The sequence below is a fragment of the Mytilus californianus genome, unplaced genomic scaffold (genome assembly GCF_021869535.1).
Source record: "Mytilus californianus isolate M0D057914Y unplaced genomic scaffold, xbMytCali1.0.p SCAF_4, whole genome shotgun sequence".
NCBI lineage: Eukaryota > Metazoa > Mollusca > Bivalvia > Mytilida > Mytilidae > Mytilus > Mytilus californianus.
This window is the reverse complement of record NW_026262690.1, coordinates 37,045,750-37,068,157: the sequence shown is the minus strand read 5'-3', so window position 1 is coordinate 37,068,157 and position 22,408 is coordinate 37,045,750. Positions and strand designations below refer to the sequence as shown.

The window sequence follows — 22,408 nt, the reverse complement described above, 5'->3', positions numbered from 1 at the left end:
TAAGTTGACATATTCTGCTACTCTATGATGACAACAGTATCTTCTGAGAATAGAGACTGATTACGGAAGAACATGAAATACTCGGTTATGAGTAATAGGCGGTATCCAAAAAGGCAAATCGCAGTATCAGTGAATTTTTTTATTTAAACAATGACTTTGTGCAAGGAAATTTGGACTGTGAATGATATCCAAACGCAAGAATCGTGGACCACATTGGTAAAAAAAACATGACTGAAATGAAGAAATTGACATAAGCACGAATTAACTTGTGCGATTTATAGTCATATATATTTTTGAGTACAAAAAGTCAGCCAACGTACAAAATGTATTAAAGAAAGGCTTAGCCCTTAGATTTACCCCAAGGCTGTCGTTTATTTGTTGACAAACATCAAACACTTTCTGTCCCCAGCCCGTCGTTTATTTGTTGACAAACATCAAACACTTTCTGTCCCCAGCCCCTCAATAGAGTCATTAAACAACTTCTTCCTTTTGGTTAAGTTCATGTTTTACATTGTAATTTAATCAAATAAAAACAATTTGCACCTTGCATAAGAATCTTAAAAGCATCAACCCTAGTATTTTCAACACAGTTTGAGTTTTCATTTCACTATGTACATAAATGTACTCATAATACTTGTGTTGCATACACCTCATTTCATGGGCACTACAAACAGTAGCTTAGAAAGCAAACATATTTGATGTAGGTAGTCTAAAAGGGAGCATTTCTCCTTATTTTTGCTATTTACTTAAATAAGGTTTCTAAAGCTGCAATTACATGCAGAACAGTTGTTGCCAATCAGAAATATTTAATTTATTTAAGAATTTGAAAAAATATGTAGAATTCTTTATATAAACATGACATAAGCTTATTATTACCCTTGCTTATGAAGAAGTCATTGTAAAGGAGTTTCGGAGGAAATAAAAATTAAAAAATAAAATCCACCCACCCGCCCCATTTTTTCAAACATTTGCATGAAAATCTACTAATTCTTTTTAGTTGGCCTAATTAAGGGGTAAAAAAGCAACAACAAAAAACAGGAACCCTAAGCCCCTTAAAGAGAGAGGAATGGATGGTGCAGTGCCTAAGTAAAATATACATGGCTGGGTAAACAATCGGCAAGACACTGGGAATGATTATGAAAGATTACATTCAGTTATCTATGTAACTACTGATGAGGACTGTTGACCTATTTAAAAGTACAACATAGTGTTTTCAATTGTATTTTAAATATCTGTGTTTTTATTTTTATGACCTAAATATTGTGATTACGTCTGTTATGAGTTTAATTATTTCTTTTGAGAAGCAATGCATTTCCTATGAGATATTTATAAATGAAAAAAGGCATTAAAAAAAAAATTATAACATTGCCAAAATATATTCAGAATTTTATTAAACATGAATTATTTTGCTGCAAATCCTAGTCATAGTTTCTCATCCTAAATTTGAGTTCACTTATATTAGTGTAAAGCTGTACCACCTTAAATACTTGGCACACAGATTTGAAAGTTTGGAAAACTTTATTACATCTTTAGGATTGATGCCAATTTGAATCAATAATTTTGTATAAAATGTGTAATAAAAAATGATAGATACTGTCAATCCAGATGCCAAGGTCACATGATGACTTTGATTGTGTCTAGTTGAAAGAAAGAGGTTCCAACCACATATGTGTTGGAAAAATTCAGCTTGAAGAAAATAATTAATATTTCTAAATTTTTAATGTGATAAAAAGAACTGCTACCAACATATACACTTTGTATGTACTATTATATGTGTTCACTGTTTCTGTTCTGCTTTAAAAAGATAAAACTGCCAGATGCATACATTTATTTATTAAGTAAGAACAAAGCCTACTCTAGGCGTAAAAGGAAGGTATGTAAGTATTAGATACAGTCATGTGGGCGTTAGACTGATTAAGTGTATATCATACTTACTTCCATATATTATGGTTAATACAAAAGGAAAGAATTCAATAACTTTAGGGGGTCTTTCAGAAATTTGATCTTATTTTAGGGTAAAGCATGACAAATGCAGGATATCCAATTATATTTAGTGAAATCTGGGTGTAAATTAACATATATTAAACTGTGATATATATTTAGGAAATTTGCACCAATATGAATGTTTATAGGGTTGGTATAAATTGATAATTTAATTAGTTATGCCAAGATACAATACAAAGGAAAATAAAAATATCTACAAATGTCTCTTTGTGTAAGAAAGTTTGCTTGAATGGCATATTGTATGTCCACTTAACTCCAATGTTGGGGTGGCAGTTATTTCTGAAGAAATGCAGTGTAATATTCATACTTAAATTATCCACCTAAAGGTAATGTTTTCATTACATGCTATTATGGGTAGAGTAATGATTGAAGGTATCAGTCTTGTACAGGGCTTTTTTTTTTGGCTAATTCAATTGTCACTACTATCATAGTTAAAAAATGAAATGTTGAAAATAATTGTTGTTTGTCCTATTTTTTTAAGGTATGGAATTTAATCTATTGTACATGTAATATACATCAGTGTTTAGATATCAAATCTATTAAAGTGTACACCAGCCTTCTTTCCTTCTTATATAGAATCTTGTTATTCTTTAAATTGTTAAAAAAAACCTTGCTGATCATATATTTTCATATGTACATTCACATTGACATTGGGCTGATTTGGTGTATGTAATTTACACCAAGAAATTACAGATTTCAATAATTTAAGAGGAGGGTCTTTCTGCAATTTGACATTATTTTAAGGTATAAAAGGTGATAAATCTAGGATATCTAATTACATGAAATTGTGGTGTAAATAAAGGACAAAAAACACAATTCAATGTCATGACCAATATATATAATGTGTATAAATAAACATGTTCAGGGTGTTTTAAAAAGAAATCAGCACAACTCAACGGAAAATTGATGCAGGTAGCGACATCAGTAAACATTCACCTTTTAGAGACAGTAATGTATATAAGTAAAAGTAGTTCATAGAAGAGAGAGAAAATAACATTCTTGATAAAAACTTCAAAAATTACAAAGTAGATATACATGTTAATGTCCTGTTCAACCAAAACCAATACCACTAGACAAGTAATTCTGTGTACTACAGGTGTAAACAAAAATGATTGCATTGCAATAACATAGTTGACAGCATTTTTCCTATTACATTTTTGTAATTAATTAAAAATAATATTGTAAAACACATTTTTAAAACACATGAGGTAGTTATTGATTTCTGCAGTATGAACTGATCATGTAAATATTTGGAATTTTATTGAATAATTAACAAAATCTTATATGAAACCTTTAATTATCAACATATTTTATCGATTTATTGAAGCATCAAACAATTTAACATTCCAGAGAAATGATTACAATAAAACAGACAGAAAAGGCATGATGTAATCTTGTTATGGGTGAAGGATAAGTGTGGAAATTAAAGCCTTTTGATGACAATTAGTAGTATTATATCAGTAGACAGATGTAAAATCTTTCTGTTTGATGTAAAATCTTTCTGTGTATATTTTATATCAGATGTGTAAGGTTAATATTACTTGTGAAATCCAATTCTAAACAACTTTCATCCTCTGTTGTTCATACTAAAACTAAGTTTTTTATTTCATTGTTATTTTACATTTGATTACTGATGGCTGCATCATTAATAAGTCCTATATAAGTCACCCAATCATGACACTTTGACATGACTCAAGATGTGAATGTTACGCTTTTACCTGTGTTGTCAAAGGCGGAACCAGGTCTGGTAACTGCTAGACCTGTCTGTCTGTCTGAAAAAAAACTAGTTTTCTTGGCTTCTATGTAAGGGAGTGCTTTAATTTTTTGTCTGCAGCTTGGTAATGTTGAGTTGAAGGGTGTTAGCAATTTTTACATCTGCCGTTTAGTCACTTCCTGATTGCCTATAGTTTGAAATTTTACAACACTCATTGTACAAGGAAAATTTAATTTAAACTTTTCTTGGCTCCTTTTGAAGTGAATGATTTTAATATTTAATTTGAATATGATCAGTTTTGCTCTAGTAATACATGTTGCCTCAATCAGTTGCAGGCAGCGTCGCCTGTCCATGTCAAGTATTGGTCTTGTTCTAAAATGAATTTGCAGTGGTAACTTCTCAAACTAGATAAAAATACTTATTAAGGCACCAAGTAGTTTAGTTTAAAAGTACAAGACTTCATTAAAAGGCTAATACTCCAAATCTTATCATTACCTTAGATGATTCTCTGCCTTGACCTCTTTCAGAGGATAACTGAGCTTGCTCCATTTATATAATGTTGCTGGATCTGGTTTAACTACATTTACTTGTGGTGTTAGCTGGTATTCTGTGGCTAACTTGTGGCGTAAGTAGAACATGTTGTCCACTCTAGAATTATCCTTTATCTGTTTTGGATATTTATATGCTTTTATGTTTACCTGAAATTTTGATGAAAATACACTAATGCATGACAAATTTTCAAAATATTGTTTTTCTGTTTGTAGATTTGTCAAAGAATAGGTTTGCAGAGGTGCCGAAAGAAGTCTGTGATCATGCCATGTTAGAGGAATTAAATTGTTACCATAATGTTATCAAAGCTATACCAGAAGCCATAGGTCGATTACAAAATTTAACATTCATTAATTTAAGGTAAGGAGATTGTGTAAGAAATTGAGAAAATACATTATCATATGTACACCTTTCTTTTCACTTGGACTAATTGTAATTGGCTTATGGAAACTTGTTTTGGAAGAAGGATATCAATTGATTAGCTCCAATTTGACCTGGGATGAAGGGAAGTTGTATGGTAAAATCCATTCCTTTTTGTACTTGTAAATCTGTACACTGTAAAAACAGATGCACATGGGCATACTAAGGATTCTGGACTATAAACGTGATGTTTCATTGTGGTTTATACTTTTAAAATGAAAATAATGATTGTAAGATGAAAGATAATGGGCACACTATTCATATTCTAGTGCACAGAGAATATAAACGAAAACTGTGAACAAAGTTCTTAAGCAACACAGAGGAAAAGAATACAGAATGTATCAAAAAACTGTATATTGACATTATGCAGGGAGATGCTTTGAACATTATAGAAAGGGGGACATTTGTTTTACATCACATGACATTTATCAGCCAGCGGAATAAAAGCTTTAGTGGTCACAGTACTGTTATTTTGATTCCTTTTCTATGAGAGGATGTTGTCTTGATTTCCTTCTGTTTTTTCTTAGTTGAAAAAATTACCTGTCCTTGGTTTTCTTTGCCTGGCAATTAACAGGTATATCTTGTCAGACATTTTGACCCGAAGTCAAACATAAATATATTTCAGGCCTATCACCAGTCATGTCCTACATAGAATTATATGCAGCAATGCATCTATTTTGATATGGTCATAAACAGTCTGCAACACAGGAATGGAAATGATTTGGTACTTTGTAGTGTAATTGTATTTTTCTGCTTCAGCCAGGATATTGATAATACATAAATAATCAAAGTGATATCTTTGTCAACACTCACAGTCATGAATATAGTTTTAGTACTGTATTGTCATCAGCACATTGAGCAATTTAGAAAGAATTTTAATTAGCATAATTACATCCACAGTCCATAGAAACTAATTATATTCAGTGTTGATTCTATAGATTACCCATTGTTTTATAATTAGTGGACTTTTGATGACCAGAATTATAAAATTATGGTGATGATATTATTACTGTCATGGTTAATGTGTTCTATTTATAGCAGCTATTATAGACTGTTTTGTCTGAGTATTATCCAGTTCATAAACATTTACTGAGGCTCTAGAATTCTAAACATTAGATGTTTCTAGTCAAAACTACATAGATTTTTATTAAGTACACTACAACTTATGTGAACTTTTTCATTGCGTCCTGACCATGGTAGTCAGACCCATCCTGTACACTTGATATTACCTCAGATTTTGTAAAAATATTGAAACCAAAACTTTACATAATTTTGTCCAGAAATCATATTTGCAAGACTGATGATGAATGGAGTGAGATTGCATGTCTACTCTATTAGGTGATCACAGGGGATCATCTAAAACACTGTCCTCTCCCATTTTGGATTGGTGGAAATGACATGATTTACCTGTACCTGAACTGTATTGTATATATGACAGAAGATTTTTCTTCAAACAAAATGCACAAAATCTAAAGGAGTTCAAATATCAAATGTTTACTAAGATCGCTTTTGGAACAATTTATAAAACATCTCTGTGTTTGTTGATAAGGTTCAATATTTATATAGAAAATACTACATTTTGTTGTTGTCACATTGTCTATGTCATTCTTCATAATCTGCAATTCATTTTAGATGGCTTGATAGAATTCATAAGAACATGCATAATTTTTTATTTACAGGACTTGAAGTTGCTATTTTGATTTTTTATTAAACTTTTTTGGGGGGTTTACCATACCAAAACATGTTTTTAGCCATTTCTGCTAACTTTTAAATATACATTGATCTGTTTATCTGCAACTCCTTGAATACAGAATAGAATAAACCACTCTTGAGTTATGTCCTTCACCAGAAAAGTTTGTCAATTATGCATGCCTTTTGACGTCATTTACCAGGTAGGGGGATTGCCTGTATCCCTGCCCTATTAAAGTTCATCAAGCGTCTTCATTGATCGTCATTATGCAGGATAAACTAGAAATAATGTTTGTTCCATTGGTACTTAAGCACGATTCATTCCCTGATGACAGCATGTTCCATTGGTACTTAAGCACGATTCCCTAATGACAGCAGTGCTGATTATCAGTTATAAGAATTTAATTTGCTGAACAAGTGCAATACAGCATCACATGTTTTCAACCGCTTGCTCAACATGGGAAGGAAGTGATGATGACCCTAAACGCACAAATTATATTCACTAAAACCAAAGTTTGTGACGGAAATGCAACGAACTCAAAAGTGGTCTATTGGAACAAATTCTAGTCAGATATTCTTCTACAGGACATGAAGTTGGTCACCTGCTATTTTGATTTTTGATAAAGAGTGATTTTGGGGCATTACACACAAAAACATGGACTATGCTAACTGCATATGGCAGGTGACACACTTATTCCTTGGTTATCTGTAACTTTTATGTATAAATGATGGGGGTGGTAGCTAATACTGTAACATACACGTAATTTCAGTGATATGCAATTAAATATAACAAAATAGAGAGAGGAAGTGTCATTTGAAATTCAAGAGAAGTTGAAGTATTATAAATAAGCTATCAAGGAAAAAAATCAGAGACATTACGTCGCATAAGTTGACAACAGGTTTGGCAGTTTCTGTTCTTGATATATTTATGCTAAGTTACATATTAGGAAGTGAACTTTACCACTTATTGGTTAACTCTACTTGTCTTTATCTTTGAATATTTATTCACTTGTGAAGAACTGAATAGAAACACCACTCCTGTAAAATCTATGAGAAAATATGATATAAAAATAAAAAAATGTACAATTCCAGATGAAAAGTATCAACATACTTTGGTAACAATAAGAAAACAATTCAAAATATCAATACATACTGAGTAAAAAAAGTTAAGCAACATATATTTTAATTTAAAAACTTACAGTTATAAATTTCCAAAGTTGCAGAAATAATTTTTTAATAAATTGTTTTGTCATGTAAAAAGTGACCATTATGGTTTTAACTTGATTTTCTTTGTTACAATAATTTATGTGTTAATATTTTTAGAAGTATGGTTTAGTTTTAAAATATTAAATCTATAATATTTGTTGCTAAACTTTTCTTACTCAGTATAAATAATTTTTAAAAATGGTTTACCTATATATGTCTTTAGTATGAGCAATTCTTTTAATGGTCATTTTGTTTACTTTGACAGTTACAATGTATTATCTCTACACTTCTGCATAATCTACATTTTCATAGAAGCGTTATCATTACATTAGTACCTTCTATTCAATGATCATGATTATCCAAGTAAATTTGTGTGTGGTCTTGATATCATTGAGTTAATTGCTGTATCAGGGCCTTTTTTTTTAATTATCTAGTGCATTATTTTCTCTACCTTCCACTGGATAAAAAAACAGGATGATTTGTGTACTCACAGCAGTGGTGTAACCTTAAGAAATAATACTGTACCTATCCCAAATAAAGAACCTCTTAATTATTCATCAATTGTCATTGTTTCAATGCTTTTGTCTATTTAGGAATATGGTGTTGGTACAGATCCTAGGTAGTCTTTGTTCAATTAAATCACAATCTGTCTAGTCTATTATCTTTTGAGTTCTCTTTTTCGGTTATCCATATTTACCCAACATCTAATATGTTGTGGATTTATTTAACAAAAAATATGGTTAAGACCAAAAATATGCTGTTGTGTGCATGCTACATTATTTGGTATCAATTGAGTAACACCAAATAGAATAAGCTTATTAAATATTTGTAGTACTTGCAATTTTTCTATCAGTCTTTTAGAAATGATACTGATCAGGCATATACTTAGAAGGGACACGCCTGATGCCCCATCCCCCTTAAAAAGAATAGGGAAAACAAATTTAAAGTCAATTTTGTGTCAAAATAATTAGGTCCTCATATTCCTAGGATCGCCTGATGTCAGCCTTAATAGTATAAAAGGATTGTTATCACATTTCCCTCATTTTCAGAAACATCCTTCATTACTTGTTTTATCATACAAACTCAAGAGTCCATTAATGGTCTCTCAAATATTTGTTAGACTACTAAGAGTGTAAAATATCAGAAATCATGATAATTCAATATATGCATCTCAAGAAATGATCTGAATGATGATATGAGTCAGACAGCTAATTTTTCGTATAAATCAATAGTAAAAACTACATCTACAGTACAGAAAAGATGGGTTGAACTTTTGTCCAGAATCAGTTTAATTAAAGGGGAATACAAAGGGTAAAACACATGAAGTCAGATGATACATTGTTATTACTGAAAGCTATGGTAATGATATAACAGTTGCATGTTTATCTAGACTTTAAATTTATAGATTTGCAAAAAGCCATATTATTACATAATTATACATATAAAAAAATATACTCCTTGAAGTTAAGTACCTTAGAATTGTTTGAAATAGATTTCAACTAATATAATGCTTCATTAGATAGATAAGGCGATGTGTTACGATTGTCAATGAGATGTATGGTTATCTGAAGTAATCATTGTTATTAGTACATGTATTTAAAATAGATGTTCCTTGGCATTTTCCTTTTATGTGTTCAGTATGATGTTAAGATGAAAATAACAAGTGAACAGTCATCAAGTTTCCATAACCAGACAATTGGAAATGATGAGTCAGCTAAATATAACATATGAATCCAACTTCATTAGTCAAATGTATTGGCATATTACAGAAACTAATTTTGCAATGTGAGGAATTAAGCTAATAGCATTTCAGCAAAATGAGTGCTACATTTGGAAAGTTACAGTGCACACAAATTTTCATAGCTACCACACTCAATGGATAAAGTTTTTGTTTTCATTTATTTAGTTAAAAATCTTATGTGGCTTATTACAACTCACACATATAATGAAGAAGGGGAAGATTTTTCGACCCAATTAGATTTGAATGTATGTTTAAATTCATAAGAGGAAAATTTCATATAAATTTTAAGTTGGTGTCTTTTTAAACAACTCACAGTCATTATTACTAAAATGGTCTAAATTTATAGCGATTTTCAGATGATAACTTGAACCAGTTCTTATTGGAACAGTACTTGTATAAATTTTGATTTTGGAACTTGGTATTTTTCTTTATCAAAAACTCTCGTTATTTTATATTTATTTCAAACGAAAAAGGCACTCTTTGAAATGATATTATCTACAAGGTTGAATGAAATGGAGGCAACTATATATGGCAGTATGTTGTTATTTCACATAGTAATTCCAACTGTTGAAATTGTGAATGTAAACATGCTATCAAAATAAGTAGTCACAGTATTTCCTTACCAAATCCATTCTGCATTCTTTCATCAACTCTTTGGGTGAGTTTGATTTACCTAACAATTCCACTCCATAAAGACATCTTCAAAGGAGGCCAACTTTGTTATTGTAATGAATGATTTGGAAAAATTAAAGGTGGGAAATTTCATGCAAGAAATTCTACTTCTTTTGCCTTTGTTTGGCCACACCCCATTGAAGAAAACATAACATTTCTGAAACCTCAAGGAAGAATTACCATTCCTCAATATTAAGTTGTATAAGAACATTTAACGTCATATCAGATGGAGGACTGATTCCAGAGGATAAGAACTTTGTTAAGGGGGGTTTCAAAAAGTTGGGGGGGGGGGGGGGATTTTTTTCCCAATTTTTTTAAGGGATTCATATATTTTTTTCAAAGTTTTTAAAATTTCAAATTTTTGGAAAGTTTCAAGAAGAAATCTTCAGTTGACAGTATTGCGCAATGGATTTATAAGATCTTTGACCACATTTATTTTGTGTCAGAAACCTATATTATGTCAAAAATTTGATCACAATCCAAATTCAGACAGTATCAAGCTTGAATATTGTGTCCAAATTTGCCCCAACTGTTCAGGGTTTCGACCTCTTCGGTCGTATCAGGCTGCGCTCAGCGAAGCATTTTATTAACATATGAAATTGCACAGAATGTGATTAAAAATACATATTTATTCTGACATTCTACATTTTGCAGTATTTAAACTGAAAGTGTGTGAATAGGGTAGGGTGTGACTGTTATCCCTAGGGGTTTAATATGTTTGAAAAGTGGTAACTTTCCTTGCATACAGTTGAAATTTTACCTTTTAACTGTAAAATAATGATATGTGCATTAATTTATTATCATTAGCAGTATCTTTTAAAATCACAATGTCATTGTAAGTTCATGTAAGCACCAACACAGTATTAGTTAATAAGATACTGCATTGATGAATAATATCTCTTATTACTTATTTTGCTCTGGATAACATTCAGCAATATTCTTGAATTAACAACCTCAGTGGTTTCATAGTTCCTTGCTCCACTCTAATGGTAGAGGTTCTAGTAGAGTCAAACCAATAAGTAACTGGAGAATTGTTACTTGCTGCCAATCCATTTGCATTGGATATGAAGAAAAAAATTGTCTGCTTGGAATCAGATTTATGAGTCCAGGCAGAATGATGTGTCTTCCTGCAGTGTGTTACCTTCTGAATGAGTGCAGCAGGTTAAAATGATGGAACAGTGTATCAGTCTAGTACAATGCAGGGTTCATATTCATAATATGTACTTGATGATAGTTGCCATTCAATGATTTTCTCCCATCTTTTCAATTCTTCAACCTAATACTGTTTATCCTACCAATATTGTATTTATATTTTGGAAGTTTTTCAATATGTCACATGAATATGTTTAAACATTTTCCATTTCCATATTTGAATATCTTTAGTGTATACACATTGTGTGAAAAATATAATTTCAACAGATCATAAAGCCATTACTTTTTCCACTTCAAGGAAATAAAATGAAAACTGTGTCAGCAAGGATAGTTTTCTACCTTCTCTACACACATATTTGATCAACTAGTGATTACCAACATGAAATATGCCAAGTATGTTTTTAAAACAATCATAGGAAGTAAAACAGGACATCCTTTGTTGGTTCAACACAGGTGTTTTATTTACTATACTGATATATCTTGGTATCATTATATTTTATCAAGACATTTCAGTCTAGAAAATAAGATATAGATAACGCGTCACAAGTGAAGGGGTAAATTTAATCATATTTCTTTCGAAATTATTAAAAGAAGCAACATATAAAGTTAATATTAAGAACATGTTTATTCCAATGCATGCACATGTATGTTTTATGGGATGAGATATATTGACAACAAAAAAATAGGAAAGGACCTTTAAACTTTATTGAATAAAGTAGACAAATTCATCTCAGATCTAGAACATCAACAAAAGCAGCCATAATATCAATGATGATTATATTGCTTTGTCTGAATTCCTTAATAGTTGATATAAAACGCATATTTCTCAAATCAATTTCTCTTAGTAAATAACATAATCAATACTAATAAATATTTGTTGACATATAATCATTTAAAAAAGAAAATAGTTAAACTCTTGCCTATTTCCTTTTTAGTTCACCTGGCCCAAAGTGCCAAGTGAGCTTTTCTCATCACTTGGCGTTCGTCGTTGTCTTTTTGCTTTTACAAAAATCTTCTCCTCTGAAACTACTGGGCCAAATTTAACCACAATCATCATTGGTGTATCTAGTTTAAAAAATGTGTCTGATGACCCTGCCTGCCAAACAAGATGGCCAACTTGGCTAGAAATAGAACATAGGGGTGAAATGCAAGTTTTGTCTATTATTCTCAAAACCGTTAGAAATAGAGAAAATCTGACAAGGGTGAAAATGTTCACAAAGTTGAGCTCTACCAATTGTCCATATACGTCTAAACTGTCAGACAATTTCCTATAGGAGTTATTGCCCTTAAATGACAAATTTTACCATTTTTATGCCCCGCCGTAGCGGAGGGGGCATTAAGTTTTACCCTTGTCTGTCTGTCCTTCCGCAGTCCCAAAGTTGGTTTCTGTTCTCTAACTTTAGTTTGCTTCAACCAAATGTTCTGAAACTTATACAAAATGCTTATTACCACAAAACACAGATCAAGTTTGAATTTTGGTGGCGTTACTTTTACCGTTCTTCAGTAATGTTCCTTTATAACTTTATATGACATGCAAGCGGGAGCATCATCTGTGTCCCATGGACACATTCCCCATTTATTTTTTGCGTTTTGCCTTATATGATAAAAACTATAATAGATAGATAGAAACTTAAATAATCAAAAATGATAAGCAAGACAAAATCTACTAACAAGTCAAATTTTGCTAATATAGTTAGTAGACTGTCACTCTTTATAGGAGTGAATACCCTTAAATTAGGAATTTTTGTTTACCCTCTTTTGTGTTTTGAGCAAAATCTAAATAAGATAGAGAGAAAATAAACAGACTAAACGATCAGCAATATATAGATAAAAAAAACCAGATATTTTTGTTATTAATTCTGTTCTCGTGTACAATGTTGGAGGGTGTCCTTTGTTGAATATGCATATAGACCAAGGTGAGCAACACAGGCTCCTTAGAGCCTCCAGTTTGACAAAGTTAAAATAGGTACAGTCTTGCATCCATCTTGGACATAATTGTATGTATTATAAAACATTGCTAATTAAAGATCATAGGTCAAGCTCACATTGATAATTATCCGTATAACAGAACATAAACTCTGCATCCAAGCATTATTTATTCTTTCATACAATTTTGTGGAAGGTTTATAGTAATGGTGCCACCTGTCTACCTGTTTATTACACTCTTGCAAGCAACATAAACTTCCAATCTTGCATCACAATTTGTCCACAACTTTGCTACATCACTGGGTATCTGTTAGTCATTAATATAAGATATAGGGGGTAGTGTAACATCACTGGATATCTGTAAGACATTAATATAAGATATAGGGGTAGTGTAACATCACTTGGTATCTGTTTGTCATTAATATAAGATATAGTGGTAGTGTAACATCACTGGGTATCTGTTTGTCATTAATATAAGATATAGGGGGTAGTGTAACATCACTGGGTATCTGTTAGTCATTGATATAAGATATAGGGGGTAGTGTAACATCACTGGGTATCTGTTTGTCATTAATTTAAGATATAGGGGGTAGTGTAACATCACTGGGTATCTGTTTGTCATTTATATAAGATATAGGGGGTAGTGTAACATCACTGGGTATCTGTTAGTCATTGATATAAGATATAGGGGGTAGTGTAACATCACTGGGTATCTGTTTTTCATTAATATAAGATATAGGGGGTAGTGTAACATCACTGGGTATCTGTTAGTCATTGATATAAGATATAGGGGGTAGTGTAACATCACTGGGTATCTGTTAGTCATTGATAAAAGATATAGGGGGTAGTGTATCATCACTGGGTATCTGTTAGTCATTGTCAGGTCAAGGTCATCTTAGAGATATGGAAAAACAGCCAATTTAAGATTTGGGAATATGAAAAGACATTTTAAGTTGTGTTTTCTTTAGAACAATACAGGAAACTGGGGAGAAATTATACTTTATGGAAGTATTCAGTTTGCGGTCAGATGTCAATATCACTACATGATGGCCATCACGTCTAATGATTGATAAAACGCCGAAGCAGAGGGGGCATTAAGTTTTACCCTTGTCCGTCTGTCAGTACGTACGTCTGTACGTCCCAAAATTGGTTTCCGTTCTCTAACTTGAGTTTGCCTCAACCAAATGTTATCAAACTTATACACAATGCTTATTACCACAAAACACAGATCAAGTTTGAATTTTGGTGGCATCACTTTAACTGTTCTATAGTTATGCCCTTTTACAAATGGAAAAATTGCTAAATTTTTCATTTTTTTTTTTTCTCAAAATATGAATGATGTCATTGTTCAAGTAATATTTAAAATTGGAGTTATCTTCCTTTGTCCATGATTGTAGGTAATGCTTTATACAATGCAATGTTTTATTTTGTCTTCCACTGATAAAACACAGATCAAGTTGAATTTGGGTAGTGTCACTTTAACCATTATTGAGTTATGCCCCTTTATAAATCGAAAAATTGCAAAATTTTTTGTTTCCGTTCTGTAGCTTAAGTTTGCCCCAACCAAACATGAAACCTATACACAATACTTATTACCACAAAACTAAGATCAAGTACGAATTTGGGTAGCGTCACTCTTATTGTTCTTGAGTTATGTCCCTTTATAATGTTGTATGCAAGCGGGGGCATCATCTGTGTCCATGGGGACACATTCTCCATTCATTTTAAATGTGTAAATGCTAGAGGGTGCATATTTCTGGATGCAAATCTTTCACAGCAGAGTTGTATTTTCTGCCAAAAAATTTGAAACAAGGTCAATTAATTTTTATTTATTTTTGACTCGACTTGTCTTGTCTGACTTACCTGAAACTTTTAATGTTTTTAAGTGGAAGACTGAAGTATGAAAAAAAAATTCTCTTGTTAAGTTTAAACATATATTTTTATTCTTCAAAATAATGAATGGATTGGACACAAATTATACAACTTCATAATGTCTTTTTGAAGGCTCTGCATCAGCTTCAAGCTTTGCCCTGAGTCTTCAAAATTAGTGACTAACTTTAGCCAGAACAATAAAAAATCTGCCATCATCACCAGATTCTCCAATAGAACAAAAAAACACATTTACATATGATAGAGGACCTGAACTGTGAACATTTTACAAGGTTGAACAAATTTTTTTTCAGAATTTAAATTTAAAATTTAGATACATAGAATAAAAATCAGTACAGGAAAAGTACCATATTCATTGTAAATTTAGAATAGAGAACGAAAAACGAGGAATATGTCAAAGAGACAACAACCTGACCAAAGAGCATAAGTCTGTCTTCAACGCAGTGAGAAAATCCTGCACCCGAAGGCAGGCTTCCACTGACCCCAAAACAATAATGTATACTAGTTCAGCAAAACTTAACTCCAAAACATACAGGTGAACCAAAATTTAAAAAAAACACACTAAGTTTAACAAAGACTAGAGTTTCCTGACTTGGGACAGGTGCAAAAATGTGGCAGGGTTAAACTTTGGTCTGCTCATTGAAAGCCCCAGTAAGATTTTAGAGATTTTTTTTCTGAAAATTAATTGTAGTCTTGTAATCATTGTAATAGAACATGATGTTGACATTCTGCCTGGAATGATGATGATATATAAAGACAAGTATTACCTGTACATGATAGTTCAATTCAGCCTTAGAATAATGATGATATATAAAGACAAGGATTACTTGTACCTGATGGTTAAATACAATTCTTATTAAGAATTTTACATAATGCATTGTATATACTATATATTTTGACCTGAAGCTGTTGTTGATACACAAGGTTAATCGGTGAAGGTGATGGTTGATAAAGTGCTAATGGAGAAGTCAATAGTATATAGTTGATTGTTTTTCTGTGTTACATTCTAAGTGTGAAAGATGTTTTCATGTCAGTCCAAAGGTGTTAATTAAACCTGTGTATATATATGCCTACATGTCACATGTAAATATTGTTCCTGATTTAGTGCATTCCATCAATATTTATTGGAGAGACATTATAAGAAATGGTAACACTTCAAAGTAAATTTAATATACACGTCAGATTTACCTTGGTCTTTTCTCAGCAAGTATATTTTCAAAAGTTATAATATTTCTGGTATCAAAATGTTTGATTAAGGTTAACAGTGTTATCATTGTCACCATCCTGTCTCTAGAACTATGTTAATTTGTTTTTCGTAAATTGTTTTGTTACAAATTAGGCCATGGTTTTCTCATTTGAATTGTTTAACATAATACTGACTATAAGGTATGGGTTTTTTCATTATTGAAGCATGTACAGTTGCCTATAATTGTTTACATCCACTTCATTTGATCTTTGGTGGATAGTTGTCTCATTGGTAATCATACCACATCTCCTCAGTTTTATATTATAGACCCATCAACAAAGGAGGGGCTGTGGTATTTTCCCACTTCTGTAAACATGTGACTTACTCATTGTGGTTTTCCTAATGTTTTTACAAATTATTAAGAATGGTGGTCTAAGGATTTGTATACTTTTTGACAGTTTTTTTATTACGCTTGGAAGCCTTCTAGTCGTAGTAAGAGGGGTCATTGGTCTGATTCACTGATCTGGTCAAATTTTGATATACCAGGGGGGAAGGGGAAATAAAGCTTTTATCCACCTTGTTTTTTTCCATTTTGTTTAATAGTCATTTAGGCACATTCTGAGTAGCTATCCTACAAAAAGGAAAGGGTCATTCAGGATATTTTTTTGATAAAATATAAAAAATATATTTGGAATTTTTCAATCAAATAATCATGAAACATTTGCTGTTGGAAGTTAAGCAATTGATAATCAATCAACTAGTTATCTGATCTTGCTAAATAATTTTCCTTTATCTTTTGAGTCATTTTTATCTTAAAGAAGTTTATTGATAATTATAACTGCTGGTGCAAAAATTAGCCTTTCAGCAAAGTTAATCTTATCTATTTGTATATGATTTTTTAATTTTTGTCTCGCCTTGATGGAGTCAAAAAGCGAGACATAGGTATGCTGTTTCTGGCAGCGGCAGCTTCGTCAACAATGTATTAGTTTGTGATTAGGTCTAGTTTATGGTGAACCACAAGTGGTAGGTCAATCATATTTGGTATGCAGTTGTATTAGCAATGGCACATCTCATTTCCATGGAGATTATTTGGCCCTGCCCCCTCAGTCATGGTCTATTGACTTTGTAACTTTTGCTTATTTTACATGTATTAGTTTGTGATTAGGTCAGTTTATGGGGAACCACTAGTGGTAGGTCAATGATATTTGGTATGCAGTTGTATAAGCATTGTCATATCTCATTTCCATGGAGATTATTTGGCTCGGCCCCCCTTAGTCATGGTCTATTGACTATGAAAATTTTGCTAAGTTAACATGTATTAGTTTGCGATTAGGTCAGTTCAAGGGGAACCATTTAGGGTAGGCAAATATTATTTGGTATTCAGTTGTATAAGCATTAGCACATCTCATTACCATGGACAATATTTGGCCCGCCCCCTCAGTCATGGTCTATCGACTTAGAAACTTTTGCTCAGTTTACATGTATTGGTTTGTGATTAGATCAGTTTAAGATGAACTGCTAATGTTGAGTAAACGATATTTGGTATGATAATTTATTGGCATTTGCAAGTATCGTTTCCATGGAGATTATTTAGCCCCACCCCTCTTCATGGTTCATTGACTTTGAAACTTTTACATAGTTTACATGTTAATGTTTGTGTTTAGGTTTGTTTAAAGGGAACGACTTATAATAAGTCAATGGTATAAATTTGGTATACAGTTGTATTAGCTTTGGCACATCTCATTTACATGGAGATTGTTTAGCCATGTACCTCAGTCATGGTTCATTGACTTTGAATATTTGCATAACTTATGAAACATGTTAAAGTATTGCTATTTTAATTTCAACATTTGCATAATCAAAATTACAAAAGGGCGAGATATATCTCTGTGATAACAGTTTAACTTATAAACCATAATCTTTTGAGATATCAAAATGAAATTGATAGATGTAGTTACCATTGATTTCTTTGCCTCAGTCCCATGCTACATTTAAATTTAGAATACAGATTCTGCCTTTGGGAATTTGTTACTGTCATATGTGGAATAATACATTGTTAAGAATAAATGAATTTTGTGCTCATCAACTATATACTTAATTGGTCTTCTACTTCTTTCAAAATTAACTTGGGATTTCAATGGTGTATGGTAAAGACAAGTTTTCAAATAGATTTTTTTTAACTGAAGAATATTTAGTCACTTTTGAACTGTTTAGTTACTGAAATAGTAGGTAACTCCATTTTCTGTGACTGCCTCTGTGGAGCCACAGGTACTACATCAAAAACAGGATGTTATGGATCTATTCCCTGACTATCTAAACCAATGACCATAATACTGATATCTTTGGTATCTGATATACTATGAAGAAGGTACTGTAAGTGTGGTGACAGATTGTCTCCATTACTGTTACATGTAAACCATTCAGACCCAATAACATACAAACTAAACCTAGTATTTCATTTTGAACAGAATTTTTGTTGATACCTCAGTGTTCTCCCCAGAAATTTTGGATAGCATCACATTTGGCGTAAAAAAATAAACTGTATTTTTTTTCAATGTCATTTACATGTTAAATGTTTATATAATGAATTTTGCGAATTGAGACATCCAATGTATAAGTCTACCAGTTTGAGTCATATTGTATTCCTTATAATTATTATGAATATCTAGAATTACAAGTGTTGTCAAGGCAGATGTGCAAGATCTGCTTTCCCACTTCATATTTCAGAACTGAATGTCCAGATATTTTATTTGTTTATGACTTTCAGTAGATTAAAAACTTTCAACTTACTTGCTTAAAATATTTTGAAAAAAACAAAATCTCTTTTGCAGTACTTGTACTTACTCCTACTCAATTGCCTTATAGTAACAAAAAAAATATAATTGACATCATTTTTTTTTTTTTTTTGCAGTCTTCTTTTGGTGTCACTTATTTACTATATATTTCTTTTTCAGTCGAAACCAGTTAGTTGTTATACCTCCATTTATTTGCGAGCTTGTGTCTTTAGAAGTGTTGATAGCTAGTCATAATAAATTGATATCATTACCTGAAGAAATGGGTGTTTTAGACAAATTAATGGAAATAGTAAGTACTAATATTGTAATGAAAATTTGAAAGAAATCTAATTGAAGTTGTAATATCATTGGCGTAGCTTACGTTAAGGCAACCAAGGCAGTTGCCTCGGTAAAAAAATATTAAAAAAATAAAATAAAAAAGCTTTTCTTTATAATATTTTTTTAAACAATTTTCACAAAATGCAGCAGACTCGCTACTAAACGCTAATATACATACACATTGTCTTGTTGCCGTTTTTGATTCATACACTTTGCGAGTTCAAGACTAATGGAAGCATTTCCCTTGAAGCTGACAAAGTGATATTATCCTACCCCAAGCAAAATCAGTAGAATAGATGATGATTCAACTCACATGTCTTCCCCAATCAAATCACTTGACCATTCAGATAAACGTAAATGTTTGCGTTAGTACTTCACCGGTTGTCACTTTCACAATGGGAAAAAGTTCAAAACCATGTAAGGATCATGTAAGAATTTGAAGACCTTCCAAGAAATATCAGGGCAAAAAACAATAAAAGTACCTTGGTGCTCTTTACATGTAGCATATCTTTAATTCCTAGTTTATTAAGAAATGGTGCTAGCTTGATGGCTGTTAATGTTTCTGGTATTGAAACCCGCATACAGAAAATCCAACCAAGAGCATGTTATCAGCATTGCAGAGCGCACATTTAGAATCTGTTGCCTCCACTTGTAAAGCACTCGGTGATACCCGGAATTTGTTTGATTCTGTAAGTCAGCTGAAATGGTTTCTTGGTGGATTCACAGCTGTATTGTAAACTTGCTGTTTCATTAAAGTATACTCCATACCAATCTCCTTTTATTATGCCCCCTCTGTGGCGGAGGGGACATAAGTTTTACCCTTGTCTGTCTGTACGTCCCAAAACTGGTTTCCATTCTCTAACTTTAGTTTGCCTCAACCAAATGTTATGAAACTTATACACAATGCTTATTACCACAAAACACGGATCATGTTTGAATTTTGGTGGCGTCACTTGAACCATTCTAAAGTTATGCCCCTTTACAAAAGGAAAAATTGCTTAATATTTCATTTCTGTTCTATAACTTAAGTTACCCAGAACCAAATGTTATGAAACTTATAAACAATGCTTATTACCACGAAATACAGATCAAGTTTGAATTTTGGTGGTGTCACTTTTTCGTTATAGAGTTATGCCCCTTTACAAATGTAAAAATTGCTGAATTTTTCTTTTCCGTTCCCTGACTTAAGTTTGCCTCAACCAAATGTTATGAAACTTGTACAAAATACTTACTACCACAAAACTCAGATCAAGTACAAATTTGGGTAGCTTCACTTTTACCGTTCTTCAGTTATGTCCCTTTATAACTTTATATGATATGCAAGCGGGGGAATTATCTTTGTCCCATAGACACATTCCCCATTTATTTGTAAAGAATTTAAAATCTGGGAAGTTCACTGAAAAGATTTAATTTGAAAAGTGGTAAATGTTTTTGAGAACATTTATGTATTCATCTGAACATTGAAAATGATGTAGGTACCAGTAATTAACTAATAAATCTGAAGTATAACTTAGTGTAAGGCATATTAACATTATTATGATTAAGTAAATTACAACAACTGCTATTATTTTTAATAGATTTTAATAGACTGAATATACCGGCGTGTAGAAACCAAAGTTTTGCAGGACTATTGAAATTCTTCAATTCTTTAGTGGGGCCTCGGTGGCCGAGTGGTCTAAGTAGTTACTACTGTAATCACTAGCCAGTCAACACTGAGGTTGTGAGTTCGAACGTCGCTCGTGCAGGTGCACTCGACTACAATCTTAATTGACTAGGATTGTCAGTTTTCTTATCCAAGGTCAGTGGTTTTCTCCAGGCACTCTGGCTTCCTCCACCAATAAAAACTGGCCGCCACGAAATAGCCCAAAAGCGGTGCTTAAAAGTGGCGTTAAAAACACAAAAAATCAAAAAATCAAATTAATTCTTTACTAGTTATATGCCTTTCAAGCCAACAGAATTTAACAAAAATTTCTGCAAGTTGTAGGAGTAAACAATTAACAGAGACTGATTTTGATGATAGAAATGAATAAGCTTATTATTGGCTTAAAGTATGAGGATGTTATGTAGGTCTGGTCAAGTGGGTACCAAGTACTTGTGTAATCAACTCATCATACAGTTTTCAACAATGATGCCTGAAACTTCACAGAAAGATTGCACACCTTTTGAAGTTGTGCACCTGCTATTATGGAATTGTTTGAGAAATTTGTCCAGTCTTGGGAACTTATTTATTGAGCCAAATTTTTAAGAGATAGTAACAATTATAGTTTTAACCCAGATTAACTTCTCAGAAAGTTTACAAACCCATTGAGGTTGTATACCTTCCATTATTGACAACTTTCAATATTTTTCCCATTCTTATGCTCCTGAAAATAATTTTTGTTGCATATAAAAATTATTTTGTCCATTCTTTAGTCAATGTGTGTGAAACAAAATGTTTCCATAGCAACATGAGGTTTCCTTGCTTGATTTGAATAAAACGTATGTAGATGTAAGATATATTGATGGAGAAACATTCTATAGATTTTGGGGTCAAAGGTCAAGGTCATTATTACTAGTGTCTTTTCTAAATTCAAAAGATGAAAGGCTGCAGTTTGAACTGATGAAAAGTATTTATTATTTTTCTTCTAGCATATTTGAATTTTCATTCTTATGTGCTATATAATGCTATAAACAGTAATCAGTGTTTATCAAAATTTAAGGTAATGGAACAAAGATAGCTTAAAATTCGATGTTTCATTGACATTCCTCTTTGTATAAGTAAACTAAATGTACAATCTGTATTTGAATTAAGTATTGTCAATATTGACAAAAGAGTGTGTTTTTATACCATTTGCGGTCGTATATTGGTATCACGTCGTCATCGTAGTCCGAAGACAGTTGGTTTCCGGACAATGACTTTAGTATAATTAAATAGAAATCTATGAAATTTAAACACAAGGTTTATAACCACAAAAGGAAGGTTGGGAGTGATTTTGGGGGTTATGGTCCTAACAGTTTAGGAATTAGGGGCCAAAAAGGGGCCCAAATAAGCATTTTTCTAGTTTCCAGGCAATAACTTGTGGAACGGTGTATGGATCTCTCTGAAATTATACCACAAGTTTCCATACCTCAAAGGGATGGTTAGGATTGACTTTGGGGGGGTTATG

General features: G+C 32.0%; 1 protein-coding gene and 1 long non-coding RNA gene across 11 annotated transcripts in view; one reads left to right on the top strand and one right to left on the bottom strand.

The window, feature by feature from the left end:
• The window catches only part of LOC127698258 (DISP complex protein LRCH3-like), an 81,098-nt gene that overhangs the window by 12,583 nt on the left and 46,107 nt on the right, over window positions 1–22,408 (top strand). For all 10 annotated transcript variants that reach the window (XM_052201625.1, XM_052201632.1, XM_052201631.1 and 7 more), the window contains exons 2-3: window positions 4,483–4,627; window positions 19,104–19,233. In XM_052201625.1, coding sequence (XP_052057585.1) covers window positions 4,483–4,627; window positions 19,104–19,233 — 275 coding nt within the window. The remainder of the gene's footprint in view (window positions 1–4,482; window positions 4,628–19,103; window positions 19,234–22,408) is intronic.
• LOC127698319 (uncharacterized) overlaps window positions 1–22,408 on the bottom strand; it is a 54,496-nt gene that overhangs the window by 27,321 nt on the left and 4,767 nt on the right. The window lies entirely within an intron of this gene.